The following is a 21,218-nucleotide window of genomic DNA, read 5'->3' as shown; positions in this document are numbered from 1 at the left end:
TAAGCAGGCAGAAGTATGGGGTTATGGAAGTCCTAGATACTGTTATATTATATATTTGGAAAGAGTTATTTCTTTTCCAATTTAGTGAATATTTTCTATGTCATTTTTCCAGTTAATATTTTTAAAGTTTTTTTTTTTTATAAGTAAGCTCTGCACCCAATGTGGGGCTTGACCTCATGACCCTGATATCAAGAATTGGGTGCTTTACCCACTAAGCCTGCCAGGCACCCCATTTTCCAATTAATATTAAACATTTGTTTTAAAGCCTTATCTACCCCCTCCCCATTTTTAACATGGTAGGCAAAGTTGATGATAGGAGTACAGAACAGATTAGGGTGATAACTCCAAATTCTGTATTTGGGGAGACTGAGGTTTTTATTAAGAACCTCTGCCTAGTGAAACCCAGAAGGGGCAACTTGAAACAGAAAGGGACAGGTACCAGCAGCTATGAAACAGAAGCTATTGAAAATCTGTCTCCAAAGCAACACAAATGGGACTGGGTCTGGTTACCTGGAAATGGGGGCTCTTGCTGTGCACATCCATCATTTTGCCTATTTCCCTTTTATTACATCTTACCTTTGTTTACTTCTCATTTTAAGTAGATTGCACTGAGTATAATAACAAACCCAGAAATAAGACCAGAACAGTGACAAACCGTATATTGTTGAGGGGAAGGTGATCCAGAATATAAGCATTTCCTTCTTTTCTTTATGGGGAAATCCAAACAAATTTTTTTGCCTAATTTGAATATATAAACAATTTAGGATGTAGATTAAATAAATATCAAATGTATAGTTATAGATTAAACTTATTACTTATACACTGATATTTAAAATCATGTTACATTAAATATATTAATTTAGTAAACTTTTTCCATTATCACATTTCATGAAAGTTTTATTCACAATCCTCTCATGCATATTCACCATTCTGAAAGCTTCCTTTTGAGTTAACAGATTCCAAAGCTTTTTACCTTATCTTCCATCCAAGTTATTTAAAGAATCATGCACATATACGGTCATTGGAAATTTTGTTCCAAGTCATTAGTATATATTTGGTCTATTTGTCTGTGTGTTTTTTTGCAAATAAATACCATATAGGTTTCCCTTGCTATCTGAGAGTGTTCCAATGAAACTTTTCATAAGCCAATACAGTGTGAGACAAAGAAGCAATTACCATTAATTCTTTGTGGAAAATATTTTGAGTATTCTTAGATCCAAAAAATAACCTTTCTTAGGCTTATCTGACACCCTAGGGCACATCTTGCTAAGGTATACCCAAAATAAATGGAGATGAAGCACAGATGCACACACAGTTTGTAGTGGCTTAATACTGAGATGCTGAGTGTAGTTCCCAGGGAAGGAGCTTGGTGGTGCTACTGTTGCTGCTCAGGGTGCACACTGCCTCTGTGAGGGCTCCCTGCAGAATAAACACTTAATGCTATTTTTGCTTTTTGCCTTTTTTGTAAAAGTGAAAATCCTCTTCGAACTTCTTTCAGTTAGCAAAGACAGGTGCTAACGTAGGTCTTCCAAAGAAGCATAACTCAAACTTCTAAAAAGCAGGGGATACCTGTAATGATTTTTAAGGATCTTTAAGGATTTATTAAAAACAACCTTCAATACTAGAATTGTGAGGTTACACCCCAGGAATAATGCCTAAATCTATGTTCAATTTCTTTGTCTAATTTTTTATAATCATCCCAGATGGATGATATAAATATCAAAAATTAGTATTTACCGAGAACATTTTAGGCAAATGTTATCTTCTTTTGCAAACATCACTTTCCTGTTCCAAAATAGAGTACTACATTTTTTCTGCAGTTCTTCATTCCCTCTATTTAGGTTTCAAGTATTCTTGAGCAAACCCTTCAGTACTTGAAAACTAAACCTTATACTCAGTGACTTCGGTGATAGATGTTCTTTATGATGTATTAACTTAGCACAGTGCCTGTAATACTGAACATGGTGCCTGGTGCTTCATCAGCACTCAGTATATGTTGTTAAAAGAATAATGGATGGAGGATTGTTTTCATGGTCTATGTAGATCTAGAGAAGAAGTGACATTCGCCTCAGATTTTAGGAGATCTATCTACTGGACAACTATTTTATATGTCATCTCAGTTAAAAACATTTTTTTAACCATATAAAACTGTAGAATATGAATCCCAAGTGTGTTTTAACCAAATTCTTTGCATTTTTTGGTTTTTACTTTAGGTTAGTTTTGTCAGATGAGGAAGTGAGCTTGGGAAGTAAACCAGGTAAGATGGTAAATTCATTAAAATATGAAATGACCACATTTTAAATGTCAAAACAGTTTGTCACAACCTTTTAAAACAGATTGTATTAATATCCATTCAATTAGAAAACATGTTAAGTCATTTTATAAGTCTCTTCTGTACACTTTTGAGTTAGCTTCTTTTCCTCAGCTTTATTGAGTTATAATTGATGTATACCACGGTGTAAGTTTAAGGTGTATAGTGTGATTTGATAGATGGATGTATTTGAAATGATTATCACAATAAAATTAAAACATCCATCACCTCACATAATTACTATATATCTTGTGGAGGCAAGAACATACAACATTTATTCTCTTAGCAACTGTCAAGTATATTGTTAACTATAGTCCCCATGCTGTATTTTAGATCCCCAGAACTTAATTTTATAGCTGGAAGTTTGTACCCTTTGACCAAATTTCCCCATTTTCTCCACCTCCCAGACCTTAGTAACCACCAGTCTGCTCTATTTCCGAGTTTGACTTTTTAAGACCTCACATTTAAGTGAGATCATACAGTATTTGTCTTTCTCTAACTTACTTCACTTAGCTTAATGCCCTCCAGGTTCATCCATGTTATTGCAAATGGTAGGATTTGCTTATATTTTAAGACTAAATAACATTCAATTATATTCTATTGTATATGTACATATATAACATTTTCTTTATCCATTTATCTGTGATGGCCACTTAGGTTGTTTCCATGTCTTGGCTGTTGTAAATAATACTGCATTGAACATGGGGGTGCAGATACCTCTTCAAGATAGTAATTTCATTTCCTTTGTATATATAGCCAGATGTGGAATTGCTGGAACATATAGTATTTCTGTTTTTAACTTTCTGAGAAACTTCCATACTGCTTTTTGTAGTGGCTACACCAATTTACATTCCCACCAACAGTACACATCCTTTTTTCCACATCCTGTCCAACACTTGTTACCTCTTGTCTTTTTGATGACTGCCATTCTAAAAAGTGTGAGGTGATATTTCAATGTGGTTTGATTTGTATTTGCCTGATGAGTGAATAGTGTTGTTGAGCACCTTTTCATGTATGGTTGGCCATGTATATGTCTTCTTTGGTTGTAAAAATGTGTATCTAGGTTCTTTGCCCATTTTTTAAACAGACTGTTACTGTTTGTTTATTTTTGCTATTGAGTTTGAATTCCTTACATGTTTTGGATAGGAGCCCCTTATCAGATACATGGTTTGCAAATATTTTACTCATTCTGTAGGCAAATGTGATTGGGTTTTTGAATGTTGATTGTTTTGTTATGGTTATTTTTTGTGTTTTTGCTGTGCAGAAGATTTTTAGTTTGATATCATCTTTATTTTTGCTTTTGTTTCTTGTGCTTTTGGTGTCGCTTGCAAAAAATCATTGCCAGCACTAATGTCACAATGGTTTTCCCTAGTTTTTTTTTTTTTATATATTTTTAATTGAAAGATAGTTGACATACATTAGTTTCAAGTACACAACACAGTGATTTGACAATTATGTCCATTACAAAATGTTCACCATGTTAAGTGTAGTCACCTTCTGTCATCATACAAAGTTATTATAATATTATCTACTGTATTCCCTGTGCCGTACTTTCCATCCTTGTGACTTAGCTGTTTTATCACTAGAAGTGTGTACCTCTTAATCCCTGCTATCTATGTTGCCTATGCCTCCACCTCACTCTGCTCTGGCAGCCACTTGTTCTCTGTATTTATGTGTCTCTTTTTATTGTTGTTTGTTTTGTTTTGCTTTTTTTTTTTTTAGATTGCACATATAAGGGAAATCGTATGGTATTTATCTTTCTCTGTCTGACTTGTTTCACTTAGAATAATACCTTCTAGGCCCATGTATTGTCATGAATGGCAAGATTTCATTCTTTTTTATGGCTGGGAAATATTCCATTCTGTATGCTTATGTGAAATAATATCCTATTTTAAGCTGATAAGAACTTCAATACCATATAGAAACTCTATGCATTTCTCTCCCTCACCTTTTAGGTTACTAATATTATAATTTCCATCTTTTTCATTGTGTATCCAATAACAAATTATTATAGTTATAGTTATTTTTAAGGTTTATTTTTGACTTTTAAACTAGAGTTGAAAGGGGCACCTGGGTGGCTGGTCGGTTAAGTGTCTGACTTCCACTCAGGTCATGATCTCTTGGTCTGTGAGTTCGAACCCCATGTCGGCTCTGTGCTGACAGCTCAGAGCCTGGAGCCTGCTTTGGATTCTGTCTCCCTCTCTCTGCCCCTCCCCTACTCACACTTGTGCGTGCACACATGCTCTCCCTTCTCTCAAAAATAAATAGACATTAAAAAAAACAAACAAACTAGAGTTGAAAGTGATTTATGCACCAGTATTCCAATATTATAGAATGTGACTTTGATTATATATTTACCCTTTCCAACAAGTTGTATACGTTCATGCAGTTTTACAGGGTTTATTTAACATCCTCTCATTTCAGTTTGTAGACTATCCTTAGCCTTCCTTGTAAGGGAGGTCTAGTGGTGATGAACTTTCTCAGCTTCCATTTCTTTGGGAAGGGCTTTATCTCTCTTTCATTTCTGAAAGAGAGCTTTGCTGGGTATAGTGTGCTTTGCTGAGTTTTTCCTTTCAGTGTTTTGAATATATCCTACCACTCTCTCCTGACCTACAAAGTTTTCCCTCAAAATCTACTTACAGTCTTATAGGGGCTCCCTCATATGTGACAAGTCACTTATCTCTTGCTACTTTCAAAATTCTATCTTTGACTTTTGACAACATAATTATAATGGTTTGTTGTCTCTGACTAGGTGAAGCTGCTGTTCATGCTGAGGTGGGGGTGGCCCACTGGCTCTATTGTGTGTTTAAGCGGTGCTGTTGGCTGGTAGGGCTGTGCTCTGAGGTCAGGCAGGGTCACTAAGCAGGGTTTCACAGTCATCTCTGGTCAGGCAAGGTTACTGGGTATGCTCCTTGGCCAAATGGTGCCACTGCCCAGTCTCTTCATTCAGGCAGGGTTGCAGGCAGGGCTTCATGGTCTGATGTGGCCTCAGCCTGTGCTTTGTGATTAGGCAGGACTGCAGAGGCTCAGTTCTAAATAAGGCAGAATGGTGGCTGTGCTCTGCTGTTGGGCAAGATTGCTAGCCATGCTTCCTAGCTGGGCGGGCCTCATGCTGTACTCCACTGGGCAGGGCTTGAGGCTCTACTTCACAGAGGGTATGGTCACTGACTGGTCTTCCTGCCTGGGTGAGACTGCAGGCTGTACTCAACAATTGGGCATAGCCATCAGCTGGGCTTCAGTGCCAGGCAGAGCTATAGACTGGAGTTTGCTGCTAAGCAGTGCTGTAAGCTGGGCCGTGATGTTCCCCAGGGTTACCATTAGAGCTTGCTAGTGAGGTAGGCTGCAGGTTATGCTTCCAGCTTGGGGGGTGCTGCTGACTTGCTTCTCTGGGTGGGTGGGTGATAGGATATGCCCTGCAACTTCCCAGGGTCTCATTGCAGGCTTCCTGGTCATGTGGGACTGGAGGCTATGCTCAGCAGTGAGTTAGCTTTCTAGGAGTACCTAATCAGAGGGTCTACTTGTTTTCTTAAGGGAATTTTTATTTCCTCTAAGATAAGGACTTCTAATGTAGACATTTATTTCATAGTTGTATAATTAAGTTTCAAGCTCTTCCTCACATTTAAATTCATATTCTTTCTTTTTTTATAAATACATGTTATATATACAATCATATATATTCAATCAGTGTGGCTTTGGAGCCAGAAAAATCAGGGTTTGAGTGTCGGCTTTTTAAAACAGGTCATTTATACCTCATTTTTCTCATCTGAAACAGGAGTCATATACTCCTACCTTACAGAGACATTAGGGCTAGAGATAATATTTATAAACTACATAGCACAGGATAGGTGACAGTAAATATGAGAGGCACTTTTTTTTTTTTTATAAAGTAGGCTACATGTCCAGCACAGAGCCCAATGCAGGGCTTGAACTCATGACCCCAAGATCAAGACCTGAGCTGAGACCAAGAGTTTGACACTTAACTGACTGAGCCACCCAGGTGCTCCATGTGAGAGGCATTTTTAAGTGTACACATAAATACAGATCGTACTGAAAAACAATTTAAGAAGCCATAATAATTATGGAATTATATATTTAACATAGCTTCAAATGTATGTGCCAAAGGTTAGCTACTTCTGTATACATAATCCAGTACCCAGGTAGAGAACATTTTTTTTAAAGTTCCAAATGAAATATAATGGATATTGGTGTCGTTTTAACATTCATTTGTAGCATTATTTACTCTTTTAAAACCTGCTGTATCAGTAGTTATATCCACTTTTTAATTCCAAATGTTTATTTGTTCCTTTTCTTTTTTTCTTAATTAATTTTGCTAAAGGTTTATTTATTCTTTCAACAAATCAACTTTTGGTTTTGTTAATCCTGTCTATTGAATCTTTCTTTCTGTTTCGTTAATTTTAGTTCTTTATTATTTTCTTTTATTATTTTTTTTTTTGTGTTTTAAGGCTAAAATTTCCCTTTTTCTATATCCTACAAGTTTTTTTTTTAAAAAAACCTTATGAGGTATATTTTATATATCATAAAACTCATTCAGTTGTACACTTCAGTAATTTTTAGTTACTACTGAGTGTTTTAACCATCTCTATAAGTCAGTTTTAGAACCTTTTCATCCTCTCATTAATAAGATCCCTCACATTCATTTGCTGTAATACCCATTTTCATTCCTAGTCAACAACTAATCTACTTTCTCTCTGTATAAATTTGCCTTTTGTGGACATTTCATATTACTAGAATCATGTAATATGTATTTGACTTTCTTCACTTCATGTAACACTCTTGAAGTTCATCACTGACATAATTTGTGCTGGTATTTCCTTTTTATTGCTTAATCTATCGTATGGATGTCCATAAACTTTGATATATGGTATTTTCATTATCATTTGATTTAAATTGTTTTAAACTTTTCCTGATACCTTCTGTGATCTATGGCCATGAGTGATTTTAAGCTGTGTTTCTGAAATTGCCAAATTAAGGAGATATTGAAATTATTTTTTTTGTCATTGATTTAAAAAAAACAAAACTTTTATGTTTATTTTTAAGAGAGAGAGAGAGTGAGCACAAGCAGGGGAGGGGCAGAAAGAGGGAGACACAGAATCCGAAGCAGGCTCCAGGCTGTGAGCTATCCACACAGAGCCTAACATGGGGCTTGAACCCATGAACTGCGAGATCACGACCTAAGCCAAAGTTGGTCCCTTAACCGACTGTACCACCCAGGCACCCCGTCATTGATTTTTAACTTAATTTCATTATGGTCAAAGAATGTATCTTTATGATACTGATTCTTTGAATTATTGGGATGCTCTCTATAGCCTAAAAAGTAGCCAGATGTTCTAATTATCCCATGTGGTTGAGAAGAATATGTGTTCTCTAACTGTTGAATGCAGAAGCCTGTGTGTCTATTACATCAAGCTTATTATTTGTGCTGCTCTAAGTCTTTTATATCTTTACTAATTTTTAATTTATTTGATGTATCAATAATTGGGAAATGTGTTTTGAAATCCCTGCTATTGAAGTGGATTTTCATTCTCTCTATAGTTTTTCATTTTTTATATTTTGAGGATTTTGAAGTGATGGTTGAATATAAATTTCAAATTCTTGTATCTGTTCAGTGAATTAATCTGTTATCAATATAATGACCCTTTTTTTTTTTAAATTTTTTTTTTTTCAACGTTTATTTATTTTTGGGACAGAGAGAGACAGAGCATGAACGGGGGAGGGGCAGAGAGAGAGGGAGACACAGAATCAGAAACAGGCTCCAGGCTCTGAGCCATCAGCCCAGAGCCCGACGCGGGCTCGAACTCCCGGACCGCGAGATCGTGACCTGGCTGAAGTCGGACGCTTAACCGACTGCGCCACCCAGGCGCCCCTATAATGACCCTTTCTGTCCTAATAAGACTTCTTGGCTTAAAGTTTCCTCTGTAAGACATTAGCTTAGCTTAACTAGTTTATATTTTTGTTAGTATTTGTTTTCTTCTATATATTTTGCTAAATAACCCTGAGTTCCTTACACCTTTCTTTTGATTTTGTTTTTCTTTTGATTACTTTGGTTGATTTAATTTTTTCTATTTTCTTTTGAGTTTTCCAAACTGAGCATCAAATTTTATAAGAGTGTAGTACAGATATTACTACCTTGTCCTTAGATGTATTCCACCCTCTAAGCTCACTATACATCAGCAACACTATTCATGTTGTGTATAGGAGACATTTACATTTCATTTATCTTTTTGAAAAATGCCCTTGATAATAGTTGAAGATGTCAAAATCTTGGGCTTTTTGTTTTTGTTTGGTTATTGGTTTTGTTTTTGTTTCTGGTCTCTGTTTTTACTAGGCAAATGAGGTACAGGTGTATTATGTGAGAAACTGGCTCCTGAATTAATAATGGGGCATAATTTGTCTCAATATACACCTCATACTTGGAGATAGTTTTTAAAAAAAAAAAACACAATTTTTTTCTGCCTGAAGAGCTTTGGTTTGTAGGGTCTTTTTTTTTTTAACTTGTTTTATTTTTTATTTTTTTAAATTTACATCCAAATTAGTTAGCATATAGTGCAACAATGATTTCAGGAGTAGATTCCTTAGTGCCCCTTACCCATTTAGCCCATCCCCCCTTCCACAACCCCTCCAGTAACCCTCAGTTTGTTCTCTATGAGTCTCTTCTGTTTTGTCCTCCTCCCTGTTTTTATATTATTATTGCTTCTCTTCCCTTATGTTCATTTGTTTTGTCTCTTAAAGTCCTCATGTGAGTGAAGTCATATGATAATTGTCCTTCTCTGACTAATTTTGCTTAGCATAATACCCTCTAGTTCCATCCACGAAGTTGCAAATGGCAAGATTTCATTCTTTTTGATTGCCGAGTAATACTCCATTGTATATATATGCCACATCATCTTTATCCATTCATCCACCGATGGACATTTGGGCTCTTTCCATACTCTGGCTATTGTTGATAGTGCTGCTATCAATATGGGGGTGCATGTGTCCCTTCAAAACAGCACACCTGTATCCCTTGGATAAATGCCTAGTAGTGCAATTGCTGGGTCGTAGGGTAGTTCTATTTTTAGTTTTTTGAGGAACTTCCATACTGTTTTCCAGAGTCACTGCACCAGCTTGCATTCCCATTTAATTTTTTTTAATGTTTATTTATTTTTGAGAGAGAAAGAGAGAGCGCATGCAGAGAGAGGGAGACAGAGAATCCCACGCAGGCTCTGGCTTTTGGCACAGAGCCCAATGTAGGGCTTGAACTCATGAAACCATGAGATCGTTACTGAGCCAAAATCAGGAGTTGAACACTTAACTTATTGAGCCCCTGGTTTTTAACATTCAAAAAACCCCTTAAGAGTATGCTGTCTTTTAGCACATATGTTTGATCTTTTTCTTGGTATGAAATCACTACTACTCTCACTTTGTTATAGGTGAGGAATGTGGAGAAGCTGCTTACAACTGTGCACATAAAGTGAATATCTGTTGTGCAAAGACATGGAAATCAGGCAGAACAAAATATAAAATGGACTTTCAGAGAATGCAGAATTAGACACAGGTCCACCAGGGAGGGGATAAGCTTTTGAATGTGAAAACTTTTTTATTAATTGATATATAAATGATACACTAGTTTCAGATTCACAGCATGATTTGATATTTGTATATATTGTGAAATGATCACCACAATAAGTCTAGTTAACGTATGTCACCAGACATAGTTACAAAAATTTTTTCTTGTGATAAGATATTTTAAGATTTATTCATTCAGCAACTTTCAAATATGCAATACAGTATTATTAACTAGTTGCCATGCTAGACATTACATCCCTATTATTTATTTATTTTTAAATGTTTACTTATTTTGAGAGAGAGAGGGAGAGAGAGAGAGAGAGAGAGAGAGAGCGAGCATGAATGGGGGAAAGGCAGAGAGAGAGGGAGAGAAAGAATCCCAAGCAGGCTCTGTGCTGTCAGTGCAGAGACTGAAGCAGGGCTCAGTCTCACAATCCATGACATATCCTGAGCCAAAGTCAAGAGTCAGATGTTTAACCTACTGAACCACCCAGGTGACCCCACTTTAGTCACCTATTTTGCCTACCCCCCCCACCCCCATCCCCTGCCTCTGGCAACCTCCAAATCTGGTCTTTGAGCTTGGTTTTAGTTTGCCTTTTTTTTTTTAAATAAAATTTTGTAAATGTTCATTTTTGAGAGAGAGAACGTGAGCAGGGGAGGGGCAGAGAGAGAGGGAGACACAGAATTCAAAGCAGGCCTCAAGCTCTGAGCAGTCAGCACAGAGCCGGATGCGGGGCTTGAACTCATGAACTGTGAGATCATGACCTGAGCCAAACACTTAACCAACTGAGCCACCCAGGTGCCCCCGTTCCTTGTTTTTTAAATTCCACAAATAAGTGAGATCATACAGGAAATGTCTTCTCTGTCATATTTCACTTAGTATAATTCCCTCAAGGTCTATCCATGTTGTTGCAAATGGCAAGATTTCATTCTTTTTTTAAATGGCTGATTAATACTCCATTGTGTATGTATATACATACATACATGTACGTATATATGTACATATGTACATGTATGTGTGTGTATATATCTATATGTATATAGATATATCTCACATTTTCTTTGCCCATTCATCCATTAATGGACACTTAGGTCATTTCCATATCTTAGTTATTGTAAATAATGCCAAAATGAACATGGGATGCATGTATCTCTTCAAGATAGTTATTTGTTTGTTTTCAGATAAATAGCCAGAAGTGGCATTGCTGGATCATATGGTGGTTCTGTTTTTAATATGGAGATATTCATACTGTTTTCCTTATAATGGCTATACCAATTTACATGGAATGTGAAAACTTTTAACTTTCAAGGGAACATAGATATAACAAAGGACCTGAATAATTACAATTATTACAATTACATTAAAAAATAATTTAATGTAGTCAAATTTATCAATCTTTTCTTTTATTGGATCTTGATTTTTGTCATATGCAAAACTCAGGTTAGAAAAAATCATTGATGCTGTCTTCTAGTATTTGTGTACTTTTATTTTTTACATTTATTTATTTTGTTAATATTTATTTTGAGAGAAAGAGCGAGCATGAGTGTGGGGAGGGGCAGAGAGAGATGGAAAGAGAATCCCAAGCAGATTCTGCACTGTCCGCACAGAGCCACGTATGTATAGGTGTATACATACATATACATATAATATGTATATACACATGTTACATACATACACATATACAGTATATATATATATTTATATATATAAGTTGTATCTATTGTGTTACAGATCTTTCTTAACTTTAGGTGTAGTTACATCCTGATAAACCCATCATAAATTGAAAATACTGTAAGCTGAACACTGAAACTAATATAGCACTGTATGTTAACTATACTGGAATTAAAATAAAAAATAATTGAAAACATTTTTAAAAATCAAAAAATCAAAAATGTATGTTCTCTTCTATACCAAAAAAAACGTAAGTCAAAATACATTTAATACATTGAACATACTGAACATCATAGCTCATCCTGGCCTACCTTAAATGTGCTCAGAACATTTACTTTAGCCTACAGGTGGGCAAAATGATCTAACGCAAAGCCTATTTTATAATAGTGTTGAATATCTCATGTAATTTATTGAATACTGTACTGAAACTGAAAACAGAATGGTTTTATGGGTACAGAAGTTTGTAAGTGTATCAGTTGTTTATCCTGTGATCACATGGCTGACTGGGATTTGTGGCTTGTTGCTGCTGCCCAGAATCGTAAGAGAATATTGTATTGCATATCACTAGCCCGGGGAAAATATTAAATTCAGCATTTGAAGTACAGTTTCTATTGAATATGTATCTCTTTTGCATCATCATAAAGTCAGAAAATAGTAAGTCAAACCATTGTAAGTAGGGAACCATCTGTGTGTGTGTATGTGCATATATACATATGTACCCACATATATACATGTATACACACATACACACACACACACACAAATGTAATCTTTATATATGGCTCTTTAAATTTTTACATCTCCCTTTTATATATATTATAAACTTATTTGGCCAATTGAACACTTAAACCAATAATTACAAAATATTACAGTAAATAAGCATGCTAAATTTCTCCTTGTTCAACTTACCTTTTATGTGCTTTTGTTTCAGCAGCCAAAGATCACAAGGAAAAACATTATCAAATAAGAGAATTTGGAGCACCTCAGTTTTCTAACTCTGAAAATGGTTAAGAAATTATAATTTCATCATATAAATGGATAATGTGATATTTAAAATTCTTTACTTTTAATTTAATACTTAATTAATTGTTTTGTTTCAGCAGCCAAAGATCACAAGGAAAAACATTATCAAATAAGAGAATTTGGAGCACCTCAGTTTTCTAACTCTGAAAATGGTTAATAAATTATAATTTCATCATATAAATGGATAATGTGATATTTAAAATTCTTTACTTTTAATTTAATACTTAATTCCTCAACATTAAAACCTGTATAGGTCTCTCTATACAGGAATCCAATACCTGTGCTTCTACTTTGTAGCACACTGAAGTGGAACTGAAGTCATTATTTGTTTTGTATGTTTGGGCCCTTGTCCAGATGTATCTGTGAAACTGTGAGGACCATGTCTATCTTATGGTCTAGTGTACCTCCGCTATCCAGCAGTTATGGACACTCAGTAGAAACTACCTTGAATATCTTCCCCAAGCAGTTATGTTGCAGATATTTTCTCCCGTTTTGTCATTTGTCTTTTGACTTTTCATGTAGTTGTTTCTTGCCTTATAAATTTTTAAAAATAATTTAGTGTAGTCAAATTTATCAGTCTTTTCTTTTATTGGATTTGATTTTTGTCATATGAAGAATCAGGTTAGAAAAATTCGTTGATGGTGTCTTCTAGTATTCGTGTACTTTTATTTTTTACATTTATTTATTTTATTAATGTTTATTTATTTTGAGAGAGAGAGGAGAGAGAGAGGGAGCGAGCATGAGTGTGGGGAGGGGCAGACAGAGAGAGAAAGAGAATCCCAAGCAGATTCTGCACTGTCAGCACAGAGCCAGACTCAGGGCTTGATCTCACGAACTTTGAGATCATGACCTGAACCAAAATCAAGAGTCAGACACTTAACCGACTGAGCCACCCAGGTGCCCCCACATTTAGACCTCCAATTCATTTGGAGTTTATTTAGCCATATGGTATTAGCAGTGGATTAAATGTTATCTTTTATAAGTGGCCATCCTTTTATATCATTTTTTTTTAATGCCATCTTTGCCACAGTAATTTGAGATAACTTCCAATCATATACTAGGTTTCTGTTTGTATTTAGGTCTGTTTCTGGACTTTATTTGTATTTTATTGATGTGTGCATGTACCAATGCCATGTGGTTTTAATTATTGAAATTTTCTTTTGTGTTTTTATATCTGGTAGGGCTAGTATCCTTTTAATTATTTTCTTAGCTATTCTTGCATGTTTATTTTTCAATATAAATTAAAAAAATTTTTTAATGTTTATTTTTTGAGAGAGAGAGAGAGACAGAGTGTGAGCAGGGGTGGGGTAGAGAGAGAGGGAGACACAGAATCCGAAGCAGGCTCCAGCCTCTGAGCTGTCAGCACAGAGCCCAACGCGGGGCTTGAACTCACGAGCTGTGAGATCATGACCTGAGCCGAAGTCGGATGCTCAACTGAGCTGAGCATCCAGGTGCCACCCAGGTGCCCCTCAATATAAATTTTATATCATGTTGTCCAGCTGCATAAAACCCATTATTCCTTTTATTGTGATTATATTAAATGTGAAAAACTGACAGCTTGATGGTGCTGAGACATCCTAACCAGAAACAAGGGACATTTTTCCTATTTGTTAAAATTTTCTTGTGTATCTTTTATATACAGGTTTTTTTAAATATAGGTTTTGAACAGTTTTGTTTTTTCTCAGTATTTTATCTTGTTTGTTGTCACTGTAAGTGAGGTTTTCTTTTCCATTACATATACGTGTGTGTGTGTGTGTGTGTGTGTGTGTGTGTGTGTGTGTGTGTGTATAAATAATCTTTATGCCCAATGTTGGGCTTGAACTCATGACCTTGAGATCGAGAGTCACATGCTCTACTAACTAAGCCAGCCAGGTACCCCTTTCCATTATACTTTTAACTGGTTATTAATTTGTGTATATAAATAAATGCTGTTGATTTTTTTAAACTTCTGATATTTATTTATCTGTCTGTTTTTTGAGACTGAGAGCAGAAGCTGGGGAGGGACAGAGGGAGAGAGAGAAAGGGAATCTTACGCAGTCTCCACACTCAGCATGGAACCCAACATGGGCCTCTCTCTTACAACTGTGAGATCATGATCTGAGTGGAAATCAAAGAGTTAGAGCTTAACAGACTGAGCCACCCAGGTGCCCCAAAATTCTATTGACTTTTTGTATGTTAATATTATATGTTGCTACCTAGAATTTTCTTATAGTTTGAGTTAGTTTTATCATTGATTTTCTAGCGTTTTCCAGGTATACCATCATGTCATCTGCAAATAGATATAATCCTGTTTTTTCTTTACCAGTTCTTGTTACTGTAATTGATTTCTTTTGTTTAATTGCATTGGTTACTACCTCCAGAACCAGTTGAATATTAGTGGGCATTTCCTAATTTTAGTGGAAGTTCCTGTAATGTTTCTGAATTAATTAAGATGTTGGCTTTTGAAATGAGCTATAGATTTTGTGACGTTAAAGAAGTATCCACGGGGTGCCTGGATGGCTCAGTCTGTTAAGCATCCAACTCTAGATTTCAGCTCAGGTCATGATCTCATGGTTCATGAGATTGGGTCCCGTGTTGGGCTCTGCGCTAACAACACAGAGCTTGCTTGGGATTCTGTCTCTCTCTCCTTGTCTCTCTCTCTCTCAAAATTAATAAACTTAGAAAAAAAGAAAGTATCTATACACTCCTAATTTCTTAAGAGTTTTATTAGGAATGGTTGTTGAATTTTTCCAACAGCTTTTTCCACATCTATGCCAGCAGTTATTTGATTTTTTTCTTAAATGTATTAATATGATAAATTATATTAATAGGTTTCCTGATACTACACCATCTTTGCATTCCAGTTATAAGTCCAGCTTTGTCATTGTGCATTAATCTGTTGATATTTTATTTACTAATTCTGCATTGCAGTTGATTTCCCTGTGAAGACATTTAGGCCTGATGCATTTTTTGTGTTTTCTTCTCAATGGAAATTGTTCTGTTTAACCTTTCTATATGTACTAAAATCAATTTCAGCAAATTATATTTTTCTCAAATTATTCGTTTTGTCTAGATTGTCAGATATTTGTATAGATTTGTATAAAATCTTGATTTTTAACAGCTTTATTGAGGTGTAAGTTAAATACCTAAAAATTACCAATTCTGAGTGTAAGATTCTATGATTTTTCGTAAATTTATAGAGTTGTGCATGTTATCACCTCAGTGAATATTAGAATATTTCCCAAAAGCCTCTTGTACTTGTTTATAATCCTTGCTCCCACTCTGTCCTAGAAAATTACTAATCTGATTTCTGTCTCTCTAAATTTCCCTTTCCTGGACTGAAATTGTACAAAAGTTCGCCTTTTGTGTCTGGCTTTTTATGTCTGCCATTAAGCCTAATGTTTTTCTAGATTCATCCATGTTGTTGCAAATAGCAGTAGTTCATTACTTCCCCCCCCTTAATTGTTTTATCGAAAAATACACATAAAATTTACTATCCTACCCGTTTTAAGTGTATACTGGTATTAAATTGTGCAACCATCACCACCATCCATCTCTAACTTTTTTCATTATAAAACTGAAAGTCTGTATCCATTAAATGATAATTACCCATTCCCCCACCTCTGCCCCTAACACCCAACATTCTCCTTTGTTCTCTATGATTTTGACTATTCCAAGTACCTCATGTAAGTGGAATCATATAGTATTTGTCCTTTTGTGACTGGCTTATTTCACTTAGCATAATGTCCTCAAGATCCATTCCATGTTGTGGTATATTGCAGAATTTTCTTCCTTTACAAGTCTGAATAATACTCCATTATATGTATACACCACATTTTGCTAACTATAGTTTATTACTTTTTATTTATGAATGTATTCCATTGTATGGATATACCACATTATATTTATCCATTTATCAGTTGATGGACATTTGGACTGTTTACAGTTTTTGGCTGTTGTAATTCTGTTGCTGTGAACATTCAAGTACTTCTCCTAGTATGGACATAAGATTTATTTTTATTGGTTAGATCCCTAGAAATGGAACTGCTAGGTTATGTGGCAAATTTGACTTTATCTTTCTGAGGAACTGCTAAATGGTTTTGCAAAATGGCTCTACTACTATTTCATTCCCACTAGCAAAGTATGAGGGGTCTAGTTTCTCCACATCTTTGTCAACATTTGGTATTATCTTCTTAATCATGTACATTCTAGCGCTTTTAATTTGTGGCTTTAATTTGCATTTCCCTAGTGACTTATGATGTTGAGTATCTTTTCCTGTGTTTATTGGCCATTCGTATATCTTTGTTGACAAATCTGTTAAGATCTATTGCCAATTTTTTAATTGGGTTATTTACCTTATAATTAAATTGCATGATTATTCTTCATACAAGTTGTCAGACATAGGACTTGTAAATATTCCAGTCATCTTATTTTCTCAATTTTGCCTCTTGAAACACAAAATTTTTTAAATTTTATGAAGTTCAACTTAACATTTTTTTTCTTCTATGGGTTGTTCTTTTGGTATCACATCTAGATCTCCCTACCCAAGATTACAAAGATTTTCTCTTATGTATTCTTGAAGTTTTGTAATTTTAACTCTTACCTGTGGGACTATGATCATTTTGAGTTAATGTATTGTGTGAGGTAGGTAAGGTTTATTTTTGTTTTTGTTTATTGCATATGTATATCTACTTGTACTAGTACCATTTATTGAAAAGATATTCCTTTATTCACTGTATTTTCTTGGCATTTTTGTTAAAATCAAGTGACCAAAAAAAATGTAAGGGTGTGTTTCTGGATTCTAGTTTCTGTTCCACTGATCTATATACCTAACCTTGGTCAGTACCCTACTGTCTTGATTACTGTGGCTTTATAGTAAATTTTGAAATTAAGTAGTATAAGTCCTACAGCATTGTTCTTTTTTTTTAAATTTATTTATTTTTGAGAGAGACAGAGCATGAGCGGGGGAGGGGCAGAGAGAGAGGGAGACACAGAATTGGAAGCAGGCTCCAGGCTGTCAGCACAGAGCCTCATGGTAGGGCTCGAACTTACAAACCGCGAGATCATGACCTTAGCTGCAGTCGGACGCTTAACCGACTGAGCCACCCAGGCGCCCCTACAGCATTGGGGTTTTTTTCAAAATTGTTTTGGCTATTCTAACTTGTTTGCATTTCCATATAGATTTTACAATCATCATGTTGAATTCATACATCAGTTGGAGTTGATTGCTATCTGGACAATATTGTTCCTTCCAGTCTGTGAATGTGGAGATTTTTTCCTTATCATTGGCTTTCAGTGGTTTGCTTATGAAGTATCTAGATATGGATCTCTTTACATTGATTCTGCTTGGGTTTTATTAAGCTTGTTGGATGAGTACATTGATGTTTTCAACAAATTTGGGACATTTTGTCCATTATTTCTTCAAATTCTACCCCGCCATCTTTTTGAAACTCTTATTGTTTCAAATTGAAACTCTTATTGAATTATTGAATAATTCAATTGAAACTTATTGAAACTCTTAACTTCTGATGTTGGCCCGCCATTTCACTTAGATACTGTGCATTTTTCTTCATTCTTTTTTCTTTTCTCAGTTCTTTGGGTTGCATAAGCTGTCAGTCTATCTTAAAGTTAGCTAATTCTTTCTTATGCTAGTTCAGATCTACTGGTGATCCTCACCAGTGAATTTTTCATTTCGGTTATTGTACTTTTTTTTTTTAAGTTTTTTAATGTTTATATATTGTTGAGAGAGAGAGACAGACACAGCGTGAGTGGGGGAGGGGCAGAGACAGAGACATAGAATCAGAAGCAAGCTCCAGGCTCTGAGCTGTCAGCACAGAGCCCAATGTGGGGCTCAGACTCACGGACCGTGAAATCATGTCCTTAGCTGAAGTTGGATGCCCAACTGACTGAGCCACCCAGGTGCCCCTCAGTTATTGTACTTTTAAAACAAATTTTTTTTAAGTTTATTTATTTTGAGAAAGAGAGCGTGCACATGCAAGCAGGGAAGGGGCAGAGATGAGAGAGAATCCCAAGAGAGCTCCACACTGCCAGTGCAGAGCCTGACATGGGGCTCGATCCCATGAACCATGAGATCATCACCTGAGCTGAAATCAAGAGTCGGACACTTAACTGACTGAGCCACTCACATGCCCCAGTTACTGTACTTTTCAACTTCAGAATTTCTATTAGGTTCTTTTTTGTAATTTCTGACTCTTTACTGATACTCTCTATTTGATACAGTATTGTCACAACACCTTCCTTTGCTTTTTAAAGATTGCTTTAACAAATTTTTCAGCTTTACTGAGGTAAAATTGATAAATAAAGTTGTAAGATGTTTGAAGTGTGCTGATATAATGTTTACCTTGTGAGAGGATTCTCTCCATCTAGTTAATTACCCTATCTATGAACACACTTCCTTTACTTTAATCATACTGTCTTTTAGTTCTTTAAATGTATTTATAAGGGTTGCTTTGAAGGTTTTGCCTGTTAATATGACATTTGGTTTGCTCTCACAGGCAGTTTGAGTTCCTGCCTTCTTGCCATTGTTTGGTCATACTTTACTATTTATTGTTTGTTTTGGCCTACCTTACTGTTTTTTGTTGGAAACTGGACATTTTAGATAATACATTTTAGCAGCTTTGGCTACTGGTCTTCTCCTTTGGGGCTTGTTGTTATTATTTGCTTGCTTTATTTCTTTAATGACAGGCTGGATTATTTTGGTGAAATCTATCCTCCCTTCCCCAGGCCCTCAGCTCTCAACAGTGGAACAGGGATACAGAATTAGGTTTACCCACAGTCACCCTAGGATGACCGTTTGTTTTGGTAAGGATTCTCCTTGACAGTCCCTTTCCCTGATCACACCCAGCTGTTAAACACCACTAATTTCCATATCATTGCTTTATTATTTTTAAGAATGCTCTGGATCATAAATTGTTCTACAAACAAAACCAATAAAATTTGGACTCCTGTGAGAGGATATTTTCCAAGGTCACTGAGATTTATTCTTACCCTACCTAGGTAGGCTTGTCCCCATTGGCTTTTTCCCTGATTCTTTCAGGCAAACTAGTTGGCCTACATTTTAGCCTGTATGTCCAATGAGTCTTCCAGTCTCTTCCCAATTGCTTTTCACCACAGCCTTCACTGTTCTGGGGAGTATGCTTAGGCTTGAATTTCTCTGTACTCTGTTGCAAAGGAAGTCAGTTCTTTGGGACAAGATTTGGAGGTATTTCATAGTCTGCTTCTCTCTCCAGGCAAAATCTCTAAGTTAGGGCTTTATCTGGGAATGAAAACAATGACATGTTTCTGTATAAGATCCTTGCTCTGGGAGCTGAGTGCTAAGTGAGGAGGGTGATGGTAATCTCAGGTCTTTTTGGCCTGCCTTTTCCTAAATGAAACTACCACATTATGAGCAGGGTCACATGACCCAGGGCTCCTGTATTCTCAGCATGCCACACCCAAATCATAGTCTCAATCTTATGACTGGGGTCTTGTTATCTGGGTGGGAAATGGGAGCTTGCACCTCTTGATTGTACTGTCCAGACTTAGCCAATAGGTAAGTGAGGACAGGATATGAAATGCTGATACCCTGCCCCTCCTGGGAACATAACTCTTGACTGAGACTTGTGGGAGCAGGAGCCCTATGTTCTTGGCTACACAGGGTGAGAGTGGAATTTCCATCTTGCTTAACTGGGAAGGGAATGGTTCTTAGTTCACATACCATAGTTTGAATTTTAATAGATTTTCTTGAGTAGGTGTTTCCTCATTTGATGTGTGTCCTTGGAACAATTTCTAGAGACTTTAATGATTGTTTTTTAAACATTTTTCACCAGTTATTTAAAAACTGGTATGCCTGTCCATAGACTTCCCCACTCTATCATGCTGGAAGCCTTTTTCATTTTTATCAGTAAAGGTGTTCAGGATTATTTTTTCTCTGTTAATTGCTATTTAAGTATCCATGGATTATAACATGAAATGTCTTTTTTATTATTATTTTTCAGAAATTCCATTGCCCTTTCAACCAATAGTTGTTTAATAGAATGTATTTAAATTTACAAGTGGAAGAGCCTTTTAGTTTTTCAGTTTCATTTTTTAAATTACTTCACTTTCTTGGATGTTGTTTGTAGTATTTCCACTTTAAGAAACTCATTGATTTTTATGTGTTTGCTTTAGTATAATTTTGGTGAATTTTCAATGTGTGCTTGAGAGGAAAATATATTTTCTTTTTCATTTTTTTTTAAGATTTTATTTTAAGTAATCTCCACACTCACTGTGGAGCTCAGACCCACAACCCTGAGATCAAGAGTCACACACTCTACTGACTGAGCCAGCCAGGCAGTCCAAGTGTATTTTCTGTTAGGTTTATTTACAAAACCTATCTTAGTGATTACTCTGTTTAGATTTTTTATATCTTTACTTTTACCTTTTGGGCATATTTTTTACTGAGAGTGGTATATTAAAGTCTACTGTTTTTTACTGAGAGTAATTAATTAAATAATTAAATTCTATGATCATTAATTTGTTTCTACTTCTTGCATCCCCTGTAGTTTCTGCCCTAAATAGTGGCTGCTTCATTATTTCACACTTAGATATTCATAACTATTGTATCTTCATTGTGAAATGTGGTCATTTTGATCTATAGCCTACCCAATTACAAATAATTTCATGTAA

General features: G+C 35.6%; 1 protein-coding gene across 5 annotated transcripts in view; it reads left to right on the top strand.

The window, feature by feature from the left end:
- The window catches only part of ICA1L (islet cell autoantigen 1 like), a 93,231-nt gene that overhangs the window by 38,006 nt on the left and 34,007 nt on the right, over positions 1–21,218 (top strand). For all 5 annotated transcript variants that reach the window (XM_086719306.1, XM_086719305.1, XM_086719303.1 and 2 more), the window contains exon 10: positions 2,214–2,257. In XM_086719306.1, coding sequence (XP_086575432.1) covers positions 2,214–2,257 — 44 coding nt within the window. The remainder of the gene's footprint in view (positions 1–2,213; positions 2,258–21,218) is intronic.

This window comes from Puma concolor, chromosome C1, assembly GCF_028749965.1.
Source record: "Puma concolor isolate L17-30 chromosome C1, mPumCon1.1.hap2, whole genome shotgun sequence".
NCBI lineage: Eukaryota > Metazoa > Chordata > Mammalia > Carnivora > Felidae > Puma > Puma concolor.
The sequence above is the reverse complement of the archived record's forward strand: the minus strand, read 5'-3'. Positions and strand labels throughout refer to the sequence as shown.